Source organism: Mauremys mutica, chromosome 3, assembly GCF_020497125.1.
Source record: "Mauremys mutica isolate MM-2020 ecotype Southern chromosome 3, ASM2049712v1, whole genome shotgun sequence".
In the NCBI taxonomy this organism is placed as follows: Eukaryota; Metazoa; Chordata; order Testudines; family Geoemydidae; genus Mauremys; species Mauremys mutica.
Genome location: NC_059074.1, coordinates 127502568 through 127526478, shown reverse-complemented (window position 1 = coordinate 127526478; position 23911 = coordinate 127502568). Strand labels below are relative to the sequence as shown.

At 40.5% G+C, this 23911-nt stretch overlaps 1 protein-coding gene across 1 annotated transcript in view; it reads right to left on the bottom strand.

Annotated features, from left to right (window-relative positions):
- SMOC2 (SPARC related modular calcium binding 2) overlaps nucleotides 1-23911 on the bottom strand; it is a 169464-nt gene that overhangs the window by 108608 nt on the left and 36945 nt on the right. The window contains exon 2 of the mRNA XM_045009508.1: nucleotides 4902-5073. Within this exon, the coding sequence (XP_044865443.1) occupies nucleotides 4902-5073 (172 nt within the window). The remainder of the gene's footprint in view (nucleotides 1-4901; nucleotides 5074-23911) is intronic.

Sequence of the window (23911 nt, the reverse complement as noted above, 5' to 3'; positions counted from 1 at the left end):
TGTAAACAATTATGTGACTTTTCTATTCCAATTATTTTTAAGTGATGTATTTGTGTGTACTCGGGTACTCATTTTGATCAGGGTCAGGAAATTTTAGCTCATATGGTTCATATTTATCTACAGAGCATCAAGAGTCAATCCTGTAAAAGCACTGAGCACTCCTTCGAGGTTCCAAGACTCCTCAAATCACACTGACTTCAACAGAAGTTGAGGCATAGCAACCTCACAGGATCAGCACCTCAGAGGATCAAGCCTCAGAGTAGAGTTCCAGGTTATACTGGTTATAACAGTAGGCTTAAGTAAAGTATACCAGGACAGTCTTGTGAAATCCAGGTGCAATCTCTGGTTCTATGACAGACTTCCTGTGTGACCTTCAGCTAGTCACTTAATCTCACTGTGTTTCAGTTTTCCATTTGTAAAATAAGGATAACAATAGTTCCTTTCACCCACTCTTGTCTAGTTAGATTGTAAACTCTTCAGGGCAGGGGCTGTTTCCTCCTATGTATATATACACATTAGGACCTGATCACGATTAGTGCTTCTTGGTTCAACTGTAACACAAATAATAATGCTTCTCAGCTTGCACCAATTTTCTTGCACAACCAAATGTCTGTGTCTAGTGAGGGAAGTTCAGAGTTTAGGTTTGGTTTGGAGAAGCATCCAAAAATGTGGCTGTTCATCTAAAGTTTATTCAAACTAGCTGAACCTCTTGAAGCTACAAAAGTGGGCTGGAAATCTTACAAGAATCAGACTTCTCACAATGTTTCCAACACTTTGGCATCTGGTTCCAGCCTTGCCGGGAAGCATAAGAGTGCACAAAAATGAAAAATAAGAGAGAGAAAAATGAATTGCAGGGTTGTTGTTTTCCTTAAAATTAAAAAAGGCCATTAGGCATGTTCTAATTTTGGTCAAAGGTGGGTGTAAGGCTCACGGTGGACCTGTTTTCAGACCAGTTCATCCTCCCTTAACTTTATTATCTTAATAAACAAAAATTCACACAGCTATTTAAGTGCCTGTTACAGGCATGAGGGCACAGGGGACAGAAGTGGGAGAAAGGAGATGGGGATTAAAGTTCTGTCAGTAGGTTTTATTGTTGCATTTAAAATCCAAACTTAAAAATAGATTTCCCCCCTGGTGTTAAAGAATTCCCTTAAAAGTCAACTTTTTCCTGGTAAATGAAACCTGAATAATTAACAAAAACAAGAGAGAAAACAATAAGCCCTTTAAGACAACGGTATCTCTGTAATTCCAGTCTTTTGACAGTCTCAAAATAAATATATCAAGCAAATATTGATAACAGAATTGGACAAAGAAGAAAGTCACTGTGAATTCTTGGCTTTTGTGGGAGGAGAGATCTGTCTGGGGCTAGTATTTGGAGAAAGGAATGTGAGGAGACATTAATTTGAATTTGATTCAAACTTTATTGTGTATGTAAAAATATCCCAGTTTTGATTGTGTAAACAGGCATGTAAAAGGCTTAAGAACAAATGCTGACTACAAGTTATTCAGCGAGGCTAGATGGCAGAAACTGCCACAAGAGCTCAGTGTATATGCTAACCTGAAACCAGAGCTAGTCACAGCATTTTGGACAAAAATGAAATTGCATCAAAGCCAAAATATTTCATGGAGATGTATCAGTTTTGCCAAAAAATTTTAATTGGGAAGTTATTGGGGGAGGGGGTAAGAGAGAGAGACAGTCCCTGCTCTGCCTGATTCAAAGTAATCAGGGATGAAAAATTCTGCTCGGAATCAGGCATGTATGGATTTGAACCTGAATCTCCCCGCCTTCCTAAATCGAGACACTCAGGTTTTGATCCAAAAACAGACATATAAACAGAATTCAATTTTCATGAAAATGTTCTCAGTCAGCTCTACTAAAAGCCTCTGCTCTTTAACTAATTAATCCATCACCTGCAATAACAAGCTCCGCTCCTCATAGGCAGTTGGCTGAAGTGGAGTCTTTCTCAGCACCTTCAGCAGAATGTTTGATCAGGGTTATCAAAGGTGACAGTGTAGCAAGATGGGAGGCAAAGACTGAAACTGCAGTGAGACCAGTTGGCCTCCCTTTTTCTGTGCTCAAACTTGTTTTCACAGCCTGAGTTATTTCAGAGGATTGCTGCCATGGGCAGGAGTGAAGTGGCATGTCACTGAACAGCCCAAGGGTGTTTTGATTAAATTAAATATGAAATTAAAAGTGGAAAATAGGAGTAGTCCCTTTCTCACTGATATTCATCAGGTGTACAAGTGGCACTTATGCCCCAAAGCAATATAGCATCTATATAGAAAAATAAAAAGTTGAGTGAATTTCATGCTCATTGAAGTGAGACACAAAAAGCACCACCTTGAACTGTGTGTGACAACTAACGGTAATATTTAAGCTGCCTGAGTAGAGCTGGGGGGTGTCAGATGCCAGGATTACAATTGTGCTAAAATGTTATAGGTTAAAATGTATACAGAAATAAAGTACTTCTGCAAACTTATATATATATCAACCAATTGCAGTAAAAATTTGCAAGCACTGCTAGAGCTGATCCCCACAAGCTTTGCATAGGGAAATTCTACACATTTTTATAGAGGGGGAAAGAATTCTGTAGTTGCCATTGTCAGTGCATTTGGTAAATTGCATGGAAAAATAATTAGAAAAAAGTATGCATAACATTTTACTTCACAGAGTGCCTAGTGTTTTAAATATGTACAGTGCACTAACACAAAGTGTTTACAATAATTCTTCCTGTTGTTAGTGGAAACAACAGGCACTTGGGCTCAAGTAACTCCATTATGTTTTCTTTGTTCATATAAGGAAGTAGATCCATCAGCTAATACAATGCTAGCATGATGTTTCGTCTAGGGGGAGGAGGAGACAGAATGTCTCTTGGTGCTTTAGAGGCTTGTTGGAGCTAATAGAGAGAGATGAAGTAGAAAATTGTCTCCAAGAGGTTGAGTCTGTGTGGTCTCAATCTTTTTGTTGTTATTAGAGAGTAAGGGAAGGTAAATCTTTGTGATCACCGCTATACTTATATTTAAAAAAAAATAGAGCACTGAGCAGAAAATCAAGCCCTGCATTTAAGAGAGGAAGCATGTCATCATTTCTATGACTAGGATTTGGAAGAATGAACATGTGCATGGCTTAGATCACTAAATAATGGTATTGAAATGTTGGGATATCTCATTGCCCAGTGTCTATGAACTTAGGGGAGAAGGAAAACTAAAAGAACAAATGAAGTAACTAGGGAAGGAGAATGAGGTTTTGCTGCCATCTGAAACTATTTCATTGGATTTCAAAACTAGCATAAATTTAAGAGACTTCTTTCTTGTCATTTAAGCCCATGGATTTACCTCCTGGGTGATTGTTTGTTTGTTAAATTGAATCAAAACAAATATGTTTTTTTCTAGCAAAAGGAATGCAATTAAGAAGTAGAAGAATGAGCCTGCTCACCTCAATGGAAAGTACTGAAGGCAGTAGGCAGGAAGCCTCAAACAGGATTCAGTTTGGTTCCTATTTCTAAGGTACACACAGGAAAATCCTAACTGTGGAGCCAGTCCAGCAAGGACTGGATCACTCTCCATTCTCATTTACTTCAGAGGGAATTATGGATGCTCATCACTTCACAGAATCAGGCTTGAAGAGAGGTGCACTTATATGTCTAAATAAATATGCAAAGGGTGTAAGAACACTTGCTTCAGGAAATTGCAAAGAATTGGAGGGAAATAAACAAAGGCCTCAATCCTACAACATCTTGCACATAGGCAAACTGCTGAGGCTACTCAGAGCCCTACTGACTTCAAAGGGGATCTTTCCAGGCATGGCAGTCCACCCATGCACAATAAATTACAGCATCAGGCCAAAGAAAGTAACAGTGGGGATCCAATCCAACTCCCATTGAAGTCAAAGAAAGTTGGAGCAGGCCCTAGATGAAGAAATGATCACATGATTGAACAGGTGACCACATAGGGACTATGGTGGTATTTCCAAAAGCACCCAAGTGATTTAGGAGTGCAGTTCCCATTCATTTTCAATGGGATCTATGCTCCTAAGCTATTTAGACACTTTTGCAAATCCAACTCTAGAAGAAACCAATTTTGTCTCTAAAAATTAGGGATTTTAAGAAAAAGATATTTGAATTAATCTAACAAGAAAACTCAATTTTGTGAAACAAAAAGATGCTCAGCCCAGCCAAACACATGGATGCTTGAGATGCCAGGGGATCACCAAAATACTGGTGCCTAGCAGAGGAGGGTTCTCAACTAAAGATTTAACCATTTTGTATTGGAAACTTTGGGTGGCTGCTTAAGACAAATATTTACTCATGGAAATGGTCCTTAGTGACTTTTTCATTGTAGCACAATTAATGCGAAGATTCATCAGCCAGTAAAACACTGGCACAGAGGGCCTGATCCTGAAAGTTGTACTGCATGAACGGACATCTGCACTTGCAAAGGACAGCTTGCAGAATCCGGACCAAACATTATAGTATCCCTCTGATGCAATAAATCAAAATCAATTGCTTTGTAAGGAATTGGGTTTATGTTATTTCTGTTGTGCTGTCTGATGAATCTTTGTAGATAATATCATTATAATAACTTGCCCTAATAGAGTGTCTTTCAGATGAACATCTCATCACTTTACCAACTCCCACCCCACCCCCTCAATGGGAAAACCAAGCTACACTTCCATTGACTCCAATAGGCTTTGCATCAGGCCCCAAATCAGTGGCAGAGTTTAGAATAGGATCTAGACCTCCCATTCTTACCATACTTCGAGATATTTGGGTAAATTCTTGTCTAGTGGGGTGAAACCATTCTCTTAAAACTCCACTGTTCCTGCTGATTATCAGAGTACAACACCCCTGATTTAGTTTAATTTTCTACATTATGAACACACCAGACTTTGCAGTGCTTACCTTTGCAGTTGCCCCTATATGCAATTTCCAACTGAGGATCTTTGCATTTTGCTCGTTGAAATTCACAACGGGACAGGAAAGTCCTTCCATCAGAAGCACAAAGTGACTTCTGAGGGGATCCTGCACAGTCCAGGCTGCATTCTCGGTCTTTGTCTTGGTCCACTCTCAAAAACTAGAAACAAAAACAAAATGGCATAAGACTTTGGGAAGTTCACTCCAATAGTCAATGGTCATCAATGGCATGAAAAGCACTTCCTGATCACCTACTCCAGAGAATATATGCAGGTGCACTCCAAAAATGTTTAATTGTATGCTAAATAATAGATAATTTGGTGTTCCCTGGTTTTTGATGGTTCAGCAGTTAATGTGAAATACTAGTCATTAAAACATCTCTGCAGTGCATATTTAATTTATTATTTTAATTAGGGAAACTCTGAACATTAAACAATCACTCTGGAGAGAAAGGAGGTTGCTCAGAGCCTTTACAGGCAAAAATACTGATATTGAAAAATGGAAACCCCCTTCAAAACAGAAATGAGGAATTACTGTGATCTATTAGTTACTTATAGTAGCCATGGGTGATCCGCAACACTTTGAAAGGTTCAGCTTCAGTCTGGATACTTATATAAAACAAGAGCTTCATTCTACAATAACAAACTAGTGGTGTACCTGAGTGATAATGGCTGGACCTGCCTCCATCCAGCATGGGAGCCTTGATGCTACTGGCCGCCTTGTGCAAAATCCTTTAATCTCTGTGCAGAGCGGCCAGCACAGACTCATGTGCCAGCAACATCCACCGTAAGTCCTCAGAAGGGTTATGTGAGTCTTAAGTGGTGCGTGCAGCGGTCTTTTTCTGGCCCTACTGCACAGAGATTAATTTCACCCAGAGTAAAATGTCAGGCTATTTGATGCAGCATAAACTCCAGGATATATATCTGCCAGGGTTGGAAAGAGGCATGTTATGGGTTGTGACTTCTCCCAACCCCAGCATACCCTTTCCCGCTCTGCAGAGACTTACCCTCCCTGCCACCCCGATTTGGACTGGAGTGGCTTCTGCAGGCACATTGGGACAGAGACGACAAAGAAGGACGTCTGGTCCCTGCTTCTGGGTCATCCAGCTTCCTCCCATAATGGAGGTAGAGGAGAGAAAATATAGGCTATGATTGAAGTCTCTCTGTCAGGTTGTTCTAGCTATGAGTTACAACAGGTTAGAGAGAAATATTTTTTCTCTCTCTAATTTAATTCCCCAGTCACTTTGAACATGCTAAATGATCATCAGTTTGCATTTTAGTCTCCTACCCACTGCATATAAGCTTACATATAAGTTCCTGGAACTGAGAAAAGCAGGATCTGGTTGCACTGAAACACATTTCCCTAACCCTAACTAGTTTTTATGCCACTTTCACTTTCAGACAGAAATGAGCCCAAAAACATTTTATTTTCCAAGCATCAGAAGGGCTGATGCTGTGGGGGAGGTGAAACCACTAAGTCCTCAAACAATTTTCTCTATCATTTAACTCTTTTCTGAATAAGCAATAAGATATGAAAGGCATGTAGTTACCAGCAGATAATCACCCTCCTGGGCATTACAAGTCACAGAGAAATGGACCTTAGAAAATGTCATCAACCAGCTGAAGTGCTGCCTTGGTTTTACAAAATGTGCAATGATGCTTTATTACTATTAATGTCTGATACAGGAAAGTTTAAAGCTTTAGGTTATGTATGCAGGCTAATGAGAGGGGAAAGCTTTGGGCAAGGAAGAGAAATAAGAGCAGAATTTGTGCATCCAAAGTACACAAGCCTCCAGACTTGCATACCTCTCTTTTCTGGAGGAAAGTGTTGGCTATATATAGCTCACCTTTATTTTAGTGAAGAAAAAGAAAAAACAGTCATAAATCCACTTAATTGTCATGCTTAAACTGTGGTCTGTTTAAGTGCTAGGAAATACAAAGTGAAGAAATGCAGATGTCTTATGGTAAGACGTGATAATTATAATTTTCTGTAAATGGAGAGACAACCTCACAGCTTCCATTTAAAAAACCAAACCCTAATATTCATATGGTTGGAATTTGACTGTAATTTTCACATTTGAGCAGCACAGGAACACACAATAAAAGCATTCTTTTCCTACTCACAACACTCTTTTGGTTTGCTTTTTCCTTTTAAATAGTAATTAGCTTCAGGAGCAGATGAGTCAGCTGACAGAGAAAAACCTATGGCATATGTCTGCGTTTTAGCTATGTTTTTTCCCCCTTGTAGTCATTTGTGTGTGTGTTTTTTCTCTTGAGGGATGCTCAGATACTGTGATGACAGAGAGAGTCACATAAATACCTAGATAAATAAAGTGGGAGCTGTGGAGACTTTATCTTACTCTATTGACTCACACCAAAAGCAGTGGTAATGCAAACTTCCTCCACCCTGACAAAAATACAGGTGAGAGGGTAGTTTGGTCTCCATCCTCATCCAGCACTTGATCCCTTGAAGTCAATGACAAGGCTTCCCAGGAGAAAAAGAATGGACTGGGGCTTTTGAAGGGGAAATCAGGCAATTTGGATTCAAGCCCCTGCTCTGCCACAGACTTCCTGTGTGGCCTTGGCAAAGCCACAACAATTAATCTCTGTCCCGCAGTCCCTCCATCTGTAAAATTTGGATGATAATACTTCTTTTCTCTATCTAGAAATCTCACATGCCCCCCACCACTGTAACATCTGAGTACATCTCAAGCTTCACAGCCCCCCTGCTATAGGAAAATGCTATGTCCCCATTTTACAGATTAGGAACTGAGATGTAGAGACCCAGATCCACAAAGGGACTTAGACATTACAATGCTGAGCAATATCTAACTTTTAGGAGCCTAGAAAGTCCCAGGAACAACACTGCAAGCCACAAAGCCACAGTTAGGCACCTAGGCTACCTATACAATGGATGGGGAGATATGTGCCTAAGAATGTGATCCACAAAAGCCAGAACACTAGATAGGAACTGCCTAAGCTAGCCAATGGGAGATGCTGATGAGAAGGGTGTTTACTAAGCCCCACTCCCCTGATGGAAATAGGCACTGATGATTGGGCTGCAGTGACCTACAACCAGGAATCCCTCTTCTGGAGTCTGGTGGCTTGGGCACCTAACTCATTTCTTGGGAGAATGAGCTAGATACCTGCCTTGCTCTACACAAGCGAGCCAGAGGAGGAAGTGATGCCCAGGCTATATCTTTTAATCCAGTAGTGAGAGTTGTCACCTGGGACATGGAAACCTGGGTGTAATTTCCCCCTCTACATGTGGGGAAAGAAAGGATTTTAGCACAGTGGATAAACAATGAAAGAGTCATTGAACCAGGGAGAGGGCAAGAAAGACTCAGAAGCTTGATAGTTTGGGCACTGAGGTGGGACACTCAAGGTCCAGACCTTGTGTGCAAGTTTGGTGGAGGACCACATATCTTCCCCCACTTTGTGGATTGCTCTGAGGCTTAGATGGAAGATAGGTGTCTGGGTGCTTAGAGGGAGGTAGTTGTGTGTGTGCCCAATGACAGAAGCTTAGACACAAAGGAAACTTTTACTGCAAATACTTAGCGGCCTAGTGAGCTTAGGCACCCAAGTGGGAGTTTTATAGATTGCAATGGAGCCTAAAACTGGGACTTGGGTACCTAAGTACCTGTGGATCTGGGCCAGAGAAACTGTGATTTTCCCATGGTCACACAGGTAACTTACGCAGAGCAAGGAACTGAATCCAAGTCCCACACTAACAACTAGACCATCCTTTTCCAGCTTTTCCCCTCTATTTTCTAAAGAGAGTGTTTTAGCCCTATGGAGAAGGCTCTACCTCTTACTGTGTGGTTGTTTAGTAACTAGTGCACCAGGACCCTCATCTCAGCTGGGGTCTCTAGGTGCTGCCATTGTACAAATAAATTAAATAATATGATTTGGTTCAGGCCCTCAATCATTGATCTCTCTGTGGAGAGTGCTTACAAAGGGAAAAAATAGAGTCAAGACCAGTGTGGACATCCTGGCCACAGTAACTGGACTGAGACTACCAAACTCATTTTGCAATGGCCACTGAATAGCCATTAGATTACACCAAATTTTGGTCATTTCCAACCTGCTCTGGATTTGAACCAGTAACTTCTTATCCCATCACCAATTCCCCAGGTTCTTCATGCTCCAGCTCATGTTTTAATGTACTTTCTGTGCCTTGGTTTCAAGGTAGTGGAGAAAGCTGATCCTTTAAAGTCTTTCTAGCACAATTTTGCCAAACCTTTTTTGTTATTATGAGTCTTTGAATTCATTTGGAACGTGAAATGTGAAATCTTCTAGACTTGTCACTTGATTTTTTTTCTTGTGCTTCCCTGTCTTTTGTCATGTTCTGAAAATTTAGAAATAAACCAGGAAAACAATGTTTCCCCAACATCATCACCACAATCCATCCCTGGAATATTGCCAAAGTAAATGCGTTGAGAGCAAATTACGTTGATGTCTTTGGAAAGTTGTATCTTAACGGGAGTCCAGGCAGACCAAGACAACCAACCAGTTGAGAGGGGTAAGGCCAATATGCCCGATTACAGCAGGCAGACATCAATTTCACAACACTGAACTAGACTGAAAATCTCCTAGGCTGTTTAAACTCCGAATAACAGAACCCACCCTCTTGGAATATTGAGTGTTCACTGATGAAGTTACATTTTGGAGGGCATTCAGCCAAAAAGTTCAATTTCAACTCTTTATTATTTCAAAGCATTTAGATGAGATTATGATAAATTATAGGTTCAAGGATATTGGAGTAACCTGGAAAAGCAGAGGATGAAGAGAAACCCCATGAGACAAAGCCACTTGAATAACTTGTTGGGTAGCCAAACCTCAGTGGAGAATTTGTGTTGTACACTTAAACAGTTTCCACCAAGCTAGCAAGCTAAAGGATTTAAGAGTAGGGAAGACAAAAAGACAAACAACGGCCAGAAAAGATAGCTTATAGGAGGCATATTAGTATGTTTACTTATGGTCTGTTGAAAAAAAAGGGTAAAAGGAATGCACAGACATTAGACAGAACACACTGTAGCTGTTACTGTAGCAGTGCAGGATGGTTCAACCCTGCGTCCCTTACTCACATGAACCCAATAGAAATATTTGAGGAAGGGCTATAAGATCAGGCCTTAATTTAAGATTTCTGCCCATTTGCCTGTCTTAATGGGTGAGAGAGTACCACAGAAGCTGGTACCATATTTATGTGCAAAGTGCTAGATTGTATATCTTATCTCGAGTGGTACCTTACTCTACAAATAGTGCTGTTGTTTTCACTGGCTCACCTTATGGAGGAAGGCGATACTAGACACAACCAGGGGGACCAGAATGCGGCTTAAACGGATTACTGGCAGTAACTGGAGGCAGTTGGATCATCTATCGCTAACTTTAAGATGATTTGAAACCAAAACAGTTATTATAAAATCATGTGATTCACTGACAGACAAGCCTCAACTAACATTTTGTGAAAAATCATAATTTTAAATAAGGATTATTCTGTGGCAGTTTCTTCACAAGAAAAGCTCATGTTTTCAGAATATATAGTAGCCACATTTGTAGAGGTTCAACAGTTTTCTGTTGCTTCATTTCAGTTTGCAAGGGATTGAGAAGACACGAATTTGCTCTGCGAGATAATGTGTCACTGTATTTTTCTGACTTCTTCACAATAATCTCTGCAATACAGTACTTTGACATTTCTTTGACTCCTGTGAGGCATGGGAATCACTAGCTGGTTTGATAAGAACTGTTTATAACTTATTACTAGTTATCATTTGTTGAGCACAGATGATGCATAACTTAAACTCTTGCTTTAAATATTATGATCCATGTACTGACTGGTTGCATAGCAACGTATGTGAAAAATACAGTCACTGCCAATATGGAGGGTAAAAAGACATGGTAGGATGGGTGCGAAAGGAATTCTCTTTGATAACCAATAGATTTTTTTCATTTTTCTTAACCCGTAGTAATCCTGAGACATGCAAACTTTACCATGTGGCAAGGACTCTCCCTGTAAAAGGAACTGCTTGTTACGTCTAGGAAAGGATAATGAAAAGAGACTGATTATATAGATAATACTATATTATATAGTCCACGGGGATTGATGGAAAATGTACAAATATATGTATTTTATCTTATTCTGTATTGCTCAGTTATTTGTAAATTGTGTGTTTTCTCATGCAACAACATGGCCACGAGTGATATAGGAAACTATTGATACCCTGCACGTCCTTGTTATTTAGAGCTTTCTATAACAGCAGCACATATGGCCAACCACTGGGGTTTTCTGTACCTGAAAAGATAGTTAGGGTAGTATCTTATATTGGACCTACTTCTGTTGGTGGAAGGAACAAGCTTTTGAGCTACACAGAGCTCTTCTTCAGATCAGGGCATCTGAGCTAAGTACAAGTTGGGACAGATTGTTAAGCAGAAGGGGCAATGCATAATTGGCGGTGGTCACTAGAAGTGGGCAACTGAGTATTAGAATGTCAAGTATCAGAGAGGTACCGTGTTAGTCTGGTTCTTTGGTGAGTATTAGAATGTTATTCATTAAGGGTCTGAAGTGGGCAATATGAATTTCAGCTTTGAATCTAACACCCCTCTTAAAAATGTAGGTGACTAAGTGGCCACTTGTTGTTTCTGACTGGTCAAATTGAAGTGCAGTTATTTTTGACCAGTAAGAGAAGGAGTTTAATCCTTTTGGATTGGTGACTATGGTTAATCTCTCCTTATAAAGACAACGAGGCAGGGTGGGATTTTAACAGAGCCTGTGTCCTGCTAATGTTAGCATGGAAGTGAGCAGTAGCCTAGTTCCAGCAATAGGTGTTAGGCTAAAAATATTCATTCTCATTTGTGCTGTAGGTTAACAGATCTGATGCCTTAAAATGAGGGTGATTGTAAATTTAAAAAAAGCAACATGAGAAAACCATTTTAAAATATGAACTTTTTTTTAATAAAACCTTTGTATCTGAATCTTCAAGGAAATAGTGTCTCATCCTTTCCAGTACGTTGTATTTTACAACTTAACATTGCCAAGTATATGAATATTCTACAGTATGCATTTGCTACAAAGGAGTAATGATGAAGATGGTCCTAAATCTGGAGAACTCTTAAGTCTCCTAGTGTACCTCAATTAATACATTAAAGATCAACTGTCAGAGTGGGATATTTTAGCTTAAAATTGCTGTAGCAGGGTGCTGGTGCAAAGGCACCTAATTAGCCCCTGCTCAGCCAGCCCCAATCAGGGGAAATAGATTGGGGCTGGGGAGAAGTCTGGTGCCTGGCCTTTAGAACTGGCCGCACCTGCAGGCCTGAGGGCTCTAAAGGCTGGCTGGCAGCCAGAAGAAGGGGGATGGCTAGGGGAAGGTCAGTCTCCAGGCTGAGGGCAGACTCTGTGCAGGAGAGGAGATTGTCAGGCCTGCAAGCTCTATATATAGTATATCACTGGTGGTGGGAGAACATGGTGTAAATAAAGCCACAGGTGCTGCACAACTATAAGCCTCTCTGAGCTTTATTGGGGCAGCCAGTGGGCCCCAGGAAGAGGAGTGGGCAGAGGACCTTGTCACAATTGCATTTAAGCATTTTTTAAAGCTGAGCAATGACAAAATACCATTATTTGCCATCTTGTATCCCCAGCACATAGTATTCCAATAGAACTCCTTCACTATCTCTTGTGTTAAAAGTTCTTAATGCTAGTTGTAAATTGCTCTCCTCCAGTGTACACAGTCCTAGTGATTTTTTTTTTTACTGCTGTGATTCAGTAACATTAGAACTGTAGCATTATGGAACTGCAGATACACAAAACCATATTTTAAACTGAGAATTTCTACATCTGCATTTCCTGCTCTGCTTTGTTTCTCAGTTTGGTTTTGTAACCCATGCTTGTCAGTAGTCCCACAGCTAGTCTTTGGAAGGTGGGGATGCTTATTTCCTCAACCACAAGCAGCATGTCAGTCCATTAGAAAGATTTTCCAATAACTCAAGGATAGGCATTAGGTTATTACTTGACTATGCTATTAAATTGTCCATCGAGAGACAAGTTCTCTTAAACTCATTAACTGTGACCGGTGTCTCATCATGCATATCCTCTATTTAGCTTAGATTTTCCATACTCGTGATGGAATCCTGTTTCACTCCTATAAAGACACCTCCTGCCCACAACTCACCTCTTGGGCCCAGAAGATAGTCAGATGCAGCTGAGTTACTACAATTCCACTGCTCAATGAAGGCAGGCTTCAAAGAGACCAAGCATGGAGATTTCACACACCTTATACTCTGCAGGACATGCTATGCAGCAACTCTCGCTAGGGTAAAGTGGAGGAGGGGTTGTAGAGAACCTCCTGGGGTGGAGGAGAAGTGGTACATGGCCAATGAGTCCACAGCTAGGTGCATCCACTTGTCAAAAGTCCCATGTGCAAAGTGGCAGAGAGGTCAAGGCCAATATCATAGTCCCTGGGCATGGAAGCAGTTGCATGATGTTCTGCATCTTGTAGGTCAGAGCAGGAAAAATAGCAGGGAGGTGTAAACTGAAGTGTAAAGATTAGCCATGGGATCTGGCTCATCATGTTTTGAATTGTAACTGGAAAAATTCTACTCTGTTATGTGAGATTATTTTAGGAAGCATGAGTACCTTTGGGTTTAGGAGCTGCTGTTGTCTGATTCTAATTTGAGCTAGGCAGGGGAGAATAATGTCTTTTTCTCAAGCCTTATCTACCCTAAGAAAATGTGCACCAATTTAACTAATGTGATTTAATTACACTAGCCTAAACCCTTAAAGTCAACAGGCTATGCACGAACCCATTAGGGCTTATAGTGGCACACCTCACAGTAAGCCTTTCATGTAGGCAAGGCCTTAGACAGAACCAGTTTCTACTCTCTCTGACATCAAAATTCCCATTATCTTTAATAGCAGCAGGATGGAGCCTGTCCTTTGGGGAAAACAGAGAGCTGGAAGTGCACAATTATATGGAACTGAGTTTGTCCTTTAAGGGGTAAAATAAAATTAAATTATGCCTAACCAAAAGGCTGGCAATTTGTCTGCAGGTGGAAAACATGAGAACCAAGCACGACAGAGAGAGAAATAAGTCTACTGTTCTCCTTAGAAAAGCTTACCACTCTGTAGTAAAGTTTTGAAGGTGATTTCTTTATCCTGCATCTGTTTACTGTAGGATGTTGAATGGAATATTCTGACTTCTCCACTCCATGCACAGGAGATCTGTATTTGTACTCTGGATAGTGTGTTCTAAACTGATAGAAATCAGGGCTCTGTGCCGTTGAAGACTGCAGTGGATTGAGGTAGTCACAACAGGCTTGATAAGCATACATGGGAATCTCCAAGCTAGCCATGTTCTGTTCTCTCTAGGCTTGTCTAGACTGAAAAATGAGTGGTGTTTTAATATATATTAACATGCATTTGTTAATAGGTTTTTAAACACCACTTAGCCTTCAGTGTATATGAAGACAGTGGTATTTTAAAATGTGAGCTGGTCACGGTCTACTCTAGGGCAATAATGACCACGTAACTGTTTTAGCTAACATGCTTAAAACCCACTTCTTTTCCTAGTGTAGGCAAGCCCTCCATTTTATCACTCACCTCATAAGTGATGAAGTTCTAAAACACATCTACACAACAAACAACCTCCAGATTGTTTCTTTACATAGGGTAGCATCTCAGGCTCACAACCACTAAGGTATTTAGGTACCTAATTCCCATGGGTCTCAGCCAGAAAGGGAGCATTCCATAATAGTCTTATAATGTATTGTCTACAATATGGACACCCTAAATTCAGAATTCACTCTGAAGGGCCAGGAATTAGGGTCACAGTTGGTTTGTCTTGCTTTTACCACTGTTTATTTTCATTACTGTATGATTTAGGGCAGTATTATCACAGTTAACCTCCAAAATGCAGGCTCCAAGTAATTGCTGGATTTAACATATCTTCCATAGAACAGCTGATCTTGAACAACCCTTCTACAGCTGCTAATCCTTCATGAATACGATGGTGGAAAACTCAGAGCTAACTACTGTAGATAATAAAATGCTATTCTCTGTCCACACCTATAAGACAGCTTCTCTAAGGAGGTCCTGTTTAGAAAGATGCTTCTCTGGTGGAACATAAAAAAATCAGCTCATAGGAAAGACACTCTATGTAAAAACTATTCCACTTACCTGTAAAATGCTAAATTCTACTGTGATCACACACCAATATAAAGTCAATGGAGTTTATGTGGATTTACAGGTGCATTAGTGAAAAACCTAGACCAATAATTTTTGTATGTCTCTTCTTGTTAGAACACATTCTCATCTGATGTAAATCAGCATAGTTCCATTAACTCCCATCACCACTCATGTGACTAATAAAATAGACCATTGAGTAATCAGTGGAGCTAGGCCGATTTACATCAGCTGAGGTTCTGACCTCTAATTTCCTGTTATTAGATAGATTTGCAATTGAACATGTGTTGCCTGGACAATCATTTGTTCCTGCCGCTCATACAGGACCACAAATGAAGTCATAATTCACTGTTTACGGCATCATCATAATCTACATAGCAACTAATGATGATGCAGCAAGCACATGATTATGATTTTATAAAGGGCAATAAGCAGCAGCTGAATTCTTAAGAAACATAAATCCTATTACAGCAATATGACCTGGCTTTGGCATTAGCTAGACAGGGTAGCACTTACTCATGTATTGTTATACTAACTAGAGTGCGCTGCAAACCAGAAATAAAAATCTAAACAGTCCTGTGGATTTCACAGGCCAGGGCTCCTGAATTGAAACCTGCAACCTAAACTATGAACTTGGGGGAAATTTGGATCTGAACCTCACAGTTTAGCCCCATTTCTAATATTAATGTGATCATGTGCTCCTGTGGGATACATTCTAAACACAGGAAACAGCTGATGCCTCAACAAATCTAGATTTTATTTTAGAAACATATTGTTAGAAAACAACAGAAGGGCACAAATATTTCAAACACACCAGGCTCTAGTTTTCTAACGTGGGATGTCACCAGCCCTTAGAAAGGTAGGAATCCAATGCTTTCCCTAGGAGCTACTCCCTAAGTGCCTAGTCACCATTCAACTCTCAGGGAGTGTGGGGGTTTCACCATCTGATAAGAGCTTTTCCCAGCATGCTTGGTTTAGAGCTGATCCTTTAAATGCAGGAGAGAGGAGCAGCTACAGGCCTATGGTTGCCATTTTGTATCTGAATGCTGTAGATTATCTCCCATCCCTCAAATCAGTGAGTATCCTTGGTTCTCATTGTGCTTTTCTCTTTTGTTTATTCCTGAGGAGATAGCACACCCCTGTCAGTCATTGTTCTTGCAAAGAAGCCCCTGAAGTGAAAAAGATTGCTTTTGCAGCACAATGCGGCTTTTCTAGTCTAAATTGCAATGTGTTAAATCAGTTTCCATACTAAGATCTCGAGAAGAAAAACAGAAAATACAGTTATTCCTGAAGAATCATCTTTTAACAGAATGTTTCCAGGGGTCTCCATAAGTTGTCAATGGCTGGTCTTTCTAGTGTTTGCTGAAATGTGGCCTTGCTGAAAGGGGCCCGTTTAAACCTCTGAGCACAGACCCTCTTTCCCTCATTACATTACATGTAACTTCAGGTGTGACTTACCCATCAGCCCTCTTTCCAAGCGAGCTGTGTCAGTGATGGTTGAGAAACCAGCTACAGTATGAGATTTCATTTAGTCAAGATGGTTTTGCAGAGCAGCCTTGGGTCTGTGCCCAAGGTCAGCTCCAAGTTGCCAATCAATTGGGACCTTATTTTGCTTCACTTCATCAGTGCCTGCAGTTCAGGGATTCCAGAGAGGCTTGTTGCATTCCTCTGGCATTGAAAATGTACTAAACTACAGTATCAGCTTGTTGAGTCCGGCACAGTAAATTGATTGTTAAATAGGGCTCTGCTTTGATTGATATGTTATGCTTTGGTGTGTTATTTTAAAAAATGTTTATTGCTTTAACAGGCATTTAGTTAAGTGAGCTGTATTATGCTATACTGATGGATGTATGGCTAGTATGTACGCCAGCAAATCCATTTCTTCCCATGTTGCTGTTCAGCAAATGTGTAAAAATGGCCAGGGCTCTGGCTTCCTTATCCCTATCGACCAGATGCATGGAGCTGTACCCCAGGGGTCAGCAACCTTTCAGAAGTGGTGTGCTGAGTCTTCGTTTATTCACGCTGATTTAAGGTTGTGTGCCAGCAATACATTTTAACGTTTTTAGACAGTGTCTTTCTATAAGTCTATAATATATAAGTAAACTGTTGTTGTGTGTAAAGTAAATAAGATTTTTAAAATACTTAAGAGCCTTCATTTAAAATTAGATTAAAATGCAGAGCCCCCCCGGACCAGTGGCCAGGACCCAGGCAGTGTGAGTGCCACTGAAAATCAGCTTGTGTGCTGCCTTCGGCACATGTGCCATAGGTTGCCTACCCCAGCTGTACCCCAAACAAACCTAGTGACATTTGCTTTTTCAATCCTAATTCAAGAAAGGAACAAAAATTAACTATTCACCAATCCAGATCCAGTTTCCTGCAGTCCCTCTTCCCTCAAAAGCTTCATTGGCAACCCTCACTGAGTTCAGGGGGTGTTTTGGGTGTGCAAGGATCTGACCTATGATTAGCAGTGTTCCCAGTCTCTATGGGGGAGACATTGCAATGAGGAAAAGAAAAGTGGCACAAGCAACGGAGGAAAACATGGGACATTTTAAAAGGTTCAAAAGTGCCACTTAATCTCATGTTTCTTCTCCTATTTCTGCTTGTTATTGCTCTGTTTAAGGCAGAATTGATTCCTTTTTGTTTCTGGTGGGTTAGATAAGCAGTCTGAAGGGGGGAATATATACAGAAATATGGTAAGATGCTATAGAACTATTAAAGCAACGGAGACCCCAACTATCTTTTATTGATTTTGTCCCAAGTTTGGGTTCACAGTGTATTAATAGTCCTTGCAGTTACAGTAGGTTCTGTTCTTTAGACCAGCACAGTTTTAGGATCTGGTCCTGCCTCCACTGAAATCAATAGCAAAACTCCTATTGGCTTCAGTGAGAGAAGGATTAGACTCAATGTATTATCCTTTCAGAAAGATCTTTCACTTCCTCCTGTCCTATGCTTGTAGGATATGATTTTTAGAAGTTCTGAGTGCCCACTTGAAGTGAAGTCAATGGGAGCCGCAGGATCTGAAAATCAGGCCCATGCTGTGAAATGTTTGCTGGTATTGAACCCATATTGTTGAAAGTGAACAAGTTATAAAATATAGGGGGAGCCTGAGTTCCACAATGTGATGAACACCTATATCCACACTAAACGTTTGTTAGATGTGTCGATGTTCTTATCAGAACTTCCCAAATTCCATTAAGTCACCCACATTTGAAAACTGGGCCTTGTGTGTACACAGTAGGTGAAAATAGCCTTTTTGAGTACTGCTATTTAAAAATACCAGCCAGCACAATGTCTGGACAAATTGACTGTGCAGTGTAAGTTTTTGTTGCCAGAAAGTCTAATTCAGTTTTTCTATGATCAGAACTCCTTCCAGGTATTATCTATTTTATTATTTTGCGTCATTGTGTGACTTAAAGAATTTGTTTATGTGATTTACACCATTTTTTCTGGAAAAAACCCCAAACTGTATCCAAACTGTTGGCATGCCAGCAAAACTTCAGCCTGCCATGATATGCTGCCTGAAAATTAAACTGTGGATTAGGATGGAAAGCATGACAGAACCTTAAGTACAGTGTTGCAATGCAGCGCTGGTATAGATGTGGTGAAGAAAGAGGCCAATTTTTATCAGTAGAGTGATGTCCTTTGTATGCATAAGCAACCACTAAGTGGGGAGATTCTGACCTTTTTATTTCTTCAGCAAATATATAGCTTTTGCTTATATATTTTTAGATCAGTGGCACTCTTACTTTGGTTTTGGATTATTGTCACTACAGTAGAATACTTAGGGATAATGAAATCATGGCAGCCGCATAGCTTCTATGGATGTATGGGTTTTGGACTACTGTGGATAAAACAATCCATCATGCACTGATATTGGAACTCAAGCCAAAACAGTTTTCAGACAGGAAAGTATTCTAGTTTGCATATATCATTATTTGCTAGTTCCCTACGCAAAGGGAAGTGTCATGTGAACACTGAATCATAATCTCCAAATCACTGGTAATTCTGTGCCCTTTCATTCTTGTGATATTGTTCTTCATAATTTATTTTCTTTGCCAGGTTGTAGTCATTGACAGTGTCTCTTCTCAGTTGCCAGAAATCAGAGTGAAAGTAAACAGAGAAACAGTAGGCCACATTGTCTTCGTACTAGCTCACTCAATCTTTTCATGACTCCTGACCCATCCTTTAGAATATGGCTGGATTCACACACACACCCCATTAACTCATGTACTCACAGGTGGGATAATTTGTTTATGCTGCCTCTATTTCCCAACTATTATGATTCTAGAAGATTGACACTCTTGATTTCTAAGTTTTGCCCAAATCAAGATATTCTAAGTCTGTTTAAATGATTTCTAAAATATTGAAAATGTTACTTTAAAATATATTTTTTTTAAAAATCCAGTGATCAGAACACAATATTTACACACAGAATGTTTGTGCTGGGACAAAGGAATAGGCATACATTTTCTTAAACAGGGTACCACTAGGAGTAATAGGATGCAACTGAATATAGGAAACAGTAAGCTGAAAATCATCAAAGGACCAAAAACATCCCTATCCACTGACAGGGGATGTCCAAGGAAACCCTGAAGATCACCTTCCAGATCTTGTCTCAAACCATTCTCCCCAAAGATAGGCATGAGAAATGTCCCGTTCCCTTCCCACCCCCCAGTGCTGCAGTTTCCTGGGATCCATGGAGAAGGGGCCTCCTCACACACCTATTGCGGCTTTGCCTTCTTTCCCACCCCTACTGCCCCTCCTGGCAGTGTTGAGCTATGCTGCCATTGGCAGAGTCCCCTGCAACACTGTAGTAGCCATTGCAGAGGGGGGCCCAGCAAGAGTTAGCAACAAGCAGCCATGTGTCCCCACTGGGTCTGTGATCAGAAATCCATAGTGCCAGCAGGAGATGCTGATATGGAAAGTATCTGGCCCCCTGCTCCACCAACTTGTGCCACTCCCCAGAGGAGATGGAGTTTTATCACAGGAGCTTCCATGGTTTCCAAAAGTGGGAGAAGAGACTAGGCTGGTACCCTTCTTCTCTCTCCTGACTTTGTATCTGCTAGCCTTTGTTTCCCACAGAGCTTTAGGGGACTGCTTGGTCCTAATTTCCTACTGACGAGCTCTATTGGACTATGGAATCACTTACTAGTGGAAATTGTGAAAGTCTCATCACATGAGAAAAATAAAACTAGACTGGACAAAGTGCTTCAGAATTGTAGGGAACAAATCCTTCATTATTTCTGTGTGTGTGTGTCTGTTTACTGACTTTCAGAACCTATTGAGCAACTGGCCACACTAAACATGGCTGCTTGCCCTCTCCCTGTGGGGAAGTAAAGGCTAGAGAAGGCATCTCAGATGAAGAGAAGATCCCATATGTGACAATATTACAATCAAGCTTTCTTAAAAAAAATTGGTTTAAAAGAAAAGCAATTGATTCATGCAGGCAGAAACTTGAGAAGGGAATTACATTAGAGGTTTGAACCCCCACCCATAATGCTAGGTCACGGAATAGAATTGTAGATGACTTAAGTTTGTATTCTCTTCCACTAATGCTGCCATTGTCTCTCAGGACAAAGTATGTTGGAATGCAGAAAACACAAAGCAGCAGAGACAGAAATTATTGTGGGTTAAGCTTACAACTATATATTGTGGATGTGAAATATTGTCTTATGTAAGAGAAAATCTATACTGAAATTACATTGATCAATATACATAACACTCTTGAAAGATAAGTGTTCTATAGTCTGGTCAATAAACCCCTTTCAATTAGGGATGCATGAGCCTGGTCATGTCTGGGGTTTTGCAGAACCACTGAAGGTTTTATTTCGCTTCAAAGTTTTGGTTACATGGAACTTTTTTGTGTGGCACAAAACATTTTTCCTCATTAATTTAAACGATTATATTCCAAGAAAAAGTAATTAAAAAGCCATCTAATTCTAATGAAATTGAAGCCCATGCTTTTGCAAAACAACAAAATCTTGTATTTGGAATAAATTCTTGTTCTGTTTCTAGAACTACTAAGCATTGCAAAACAGAAAAACATGCGGCAGCCAGAACTCGCACTTTACCAGAGCCTCATACCTCAGTTTTTGAGTTGTGCTCTAAATCTCAGCTCTATCATTTTCAAATGGGTTCCTTATCCCTGCTGCACTGTTCATGCTGCCAGGCTTGAAGAAATAGGCTGGCCTGTTGCTTTGAAATCTTGAATTAGTGTTCCCTAGGGATATGAAAGAAGGCGAAAGAAACATAACATGGCAGCCTATTCTTTTCCTTTTGCATCATGATCCACAACAGATGAGGCTTGGCCGTAAAAATAGTATGTGGGGGAGTTGATTATTATATGACTTGTGCTAGCATCTAGGAGCCCTCGCTATGGATCAGGATCCCATTGAACTAGGAGCTGTACAAACACAGGACAGAAAGATGGTTGAAGGGTGGCCTTTAATACTCCAGCTAGCTCTGTTCATCGACTGGTACGTCCTGGTTCAAATCATTCTGGAAATACCACAAGAACAGCCTCTCTCATAGTATTTTCTTAGGGAACAGATAAAACTCTCGTGGTATAATAATTAACAGAAGTGGTCAGGTACCAGAAAAATATTTATTGGGATATCTATAAAGATTGTTGAACACTGGAGGGGGGAGTAAAGTTATTTCTCTAGTAAATTATTTTGGAAAATGGCAATGTTTGGAAAATATCGTCAATAAACAGTCTTCAACCAGCTCTGATAGTCAAGGATTCTGTCATTCAAGATATTTTTGGACATGGATACACACACACATGCCACTTGAATTCCTGTCTCCATTATAAATAATATCCAGATGAAAACATCTACCTCTCCTTGGGCCTGTATGAAATTAGTCATCTTTTTTTGAAGATTGGGGACTTGAGGCTTGCAAGCCAAATTTTCTCTCCCCAGTCACTCTAAGGATCAGGGAGTCTGGGCTGGCCACAGACCCATTTCTACAAGTTCTGTAATTGTTAGAAAGGCCAAGCATTGAAATCCCTAATCGCTATCCCTACCCCCTTAGAGTACGGGGAGATCACTGAAAGACTTGCTAGAGATCTTAACCTTCACTCCTTGTCCTCTGAAATCCAGAGAAGGAAGCTTGTGGGGGCAGTAGGGTAGCTGCTAAGGCATTCTTTACTCCTCTCAGGCTGTTGCCTGGAGAAGGGGAACTTTAGGCAGCTGTTATGAGAGATCCCTCAATCCCCTCCCTCTGTCTCTGAGATCATATGGGAGATGTGCCCAGTCAAGCAGAACTATAAACAATTAGTGAACAATTTTTGGCTTCGCCTGGCCAACTGGGATCCTAGCTCAGGTTTACTGCTGAGACCAGCAGACTAAGGAATGGTCTAGATTAATATCCAGCAATAGAATATTTTTGGAATGATGTTTACAAATATTTGACAGGGAAATATAGCCAATAGACAGGCTCTTTGGCAAGTGCACTGCACAATTCACCCATTCTTACTATGTTTAGTACTTGTTTGCAGTACTGATCCGAAAGAGTAACGGAAGTGGGGCACCCATTTCAAAGTCTTTCTCTGTATGGAAAAGTTAATCAAATGTTGACACCCGAAAGGGGTTGAGTTTGGGGTTTGTTTGAACTTTGAGCGAAGGTTCACTTCTGTTATTTTATCCAATTGAGTGGAACCATGCTGGCCCCCCCAGATGGTCCAGAACAGTGGTTCTCAACCTGCAGCCCAATCAGCAGTCAGCTGCAGCCCATGTGACATCCTCAGGGATATACAGGTAGTATGGGATGAGGCCCACAATGGTAAATAGGTTGAGAACCACTGGTCCAGAGTTAGGGCACAGGATTAGAAACCAGGAGATTTGTGTTCTCTTATGGGCACTTGCACAGACTTCCTGTGAGACATTGACCACGTTCTAATCACTCTCTGCCTTAGCCCGCCTTACAGCTTATACCCACCATCTTCACAGGGTTATTGTGGGGCTACTTTAATTCACATCTGTAAAATACTTTGAGATCCTCAGAGAGACGGAGCTGCCAAAGTGCAGATTATTATTACATAGCTCTATTTTTACAGTGATATTTTCCAGTAAACTTCATTTATTAAAAGAATCTGTTGAAAATTGGTTACAGATTTAAATACTTTTCATATCAATCCAACTTTTAAAAAAATCAGTCAGAAGCAAACAATATTATTTAGCTTTTACTCGGGCGTGAAAAAATAAACTTGATCCAAGCATTTTAACAACAACCAAAAAAACCACCCCAAAACCACTATACGTATGTAAGAGATATTGGGATGGTCACTGTTACCAAAGAGTCCGACTGCCTCATAAACATTAATAGATTTACCAGACTGTCAGCTCTTTGGACAGGGATTGTTTTTTTGTTCTGTATTGTACAGCACTTAGCACAATGGGGTCCTGGTGCATGATTCGGGCTCCTGGAACCACTACAATACAAATAATAAATAATAACCTGCCTGTGAGGAAGGAAGTTCCATTATCCCCATTTTACAGATGGGGAACTTCATCATACAGAGACTGTGCCTTATCCAAGGTCGCACGAGAAGTCTGTGGCAGTGCTGAGGAATGAACCCAAGACACCCGAAAGCCCCATCTACTGTCTTAACCACAAGACCCTCGCTACAAAGGTTTTTCCCTGTGGAAAGGTTAGCCATGGCTGGACAAGGCCTGTTTGTTAGCCAAGCCGAGCAATGGCAAGAGTCATAAAGTTTCTCTTTCAAAATTGGCATGAAGATTTTCCTGTAAAAAGTGCTTAGGGATGTTTTGTAAACTAAAATTAGGATCTTTGGTTTTCCATTCTTTGCAACAATATGTTTT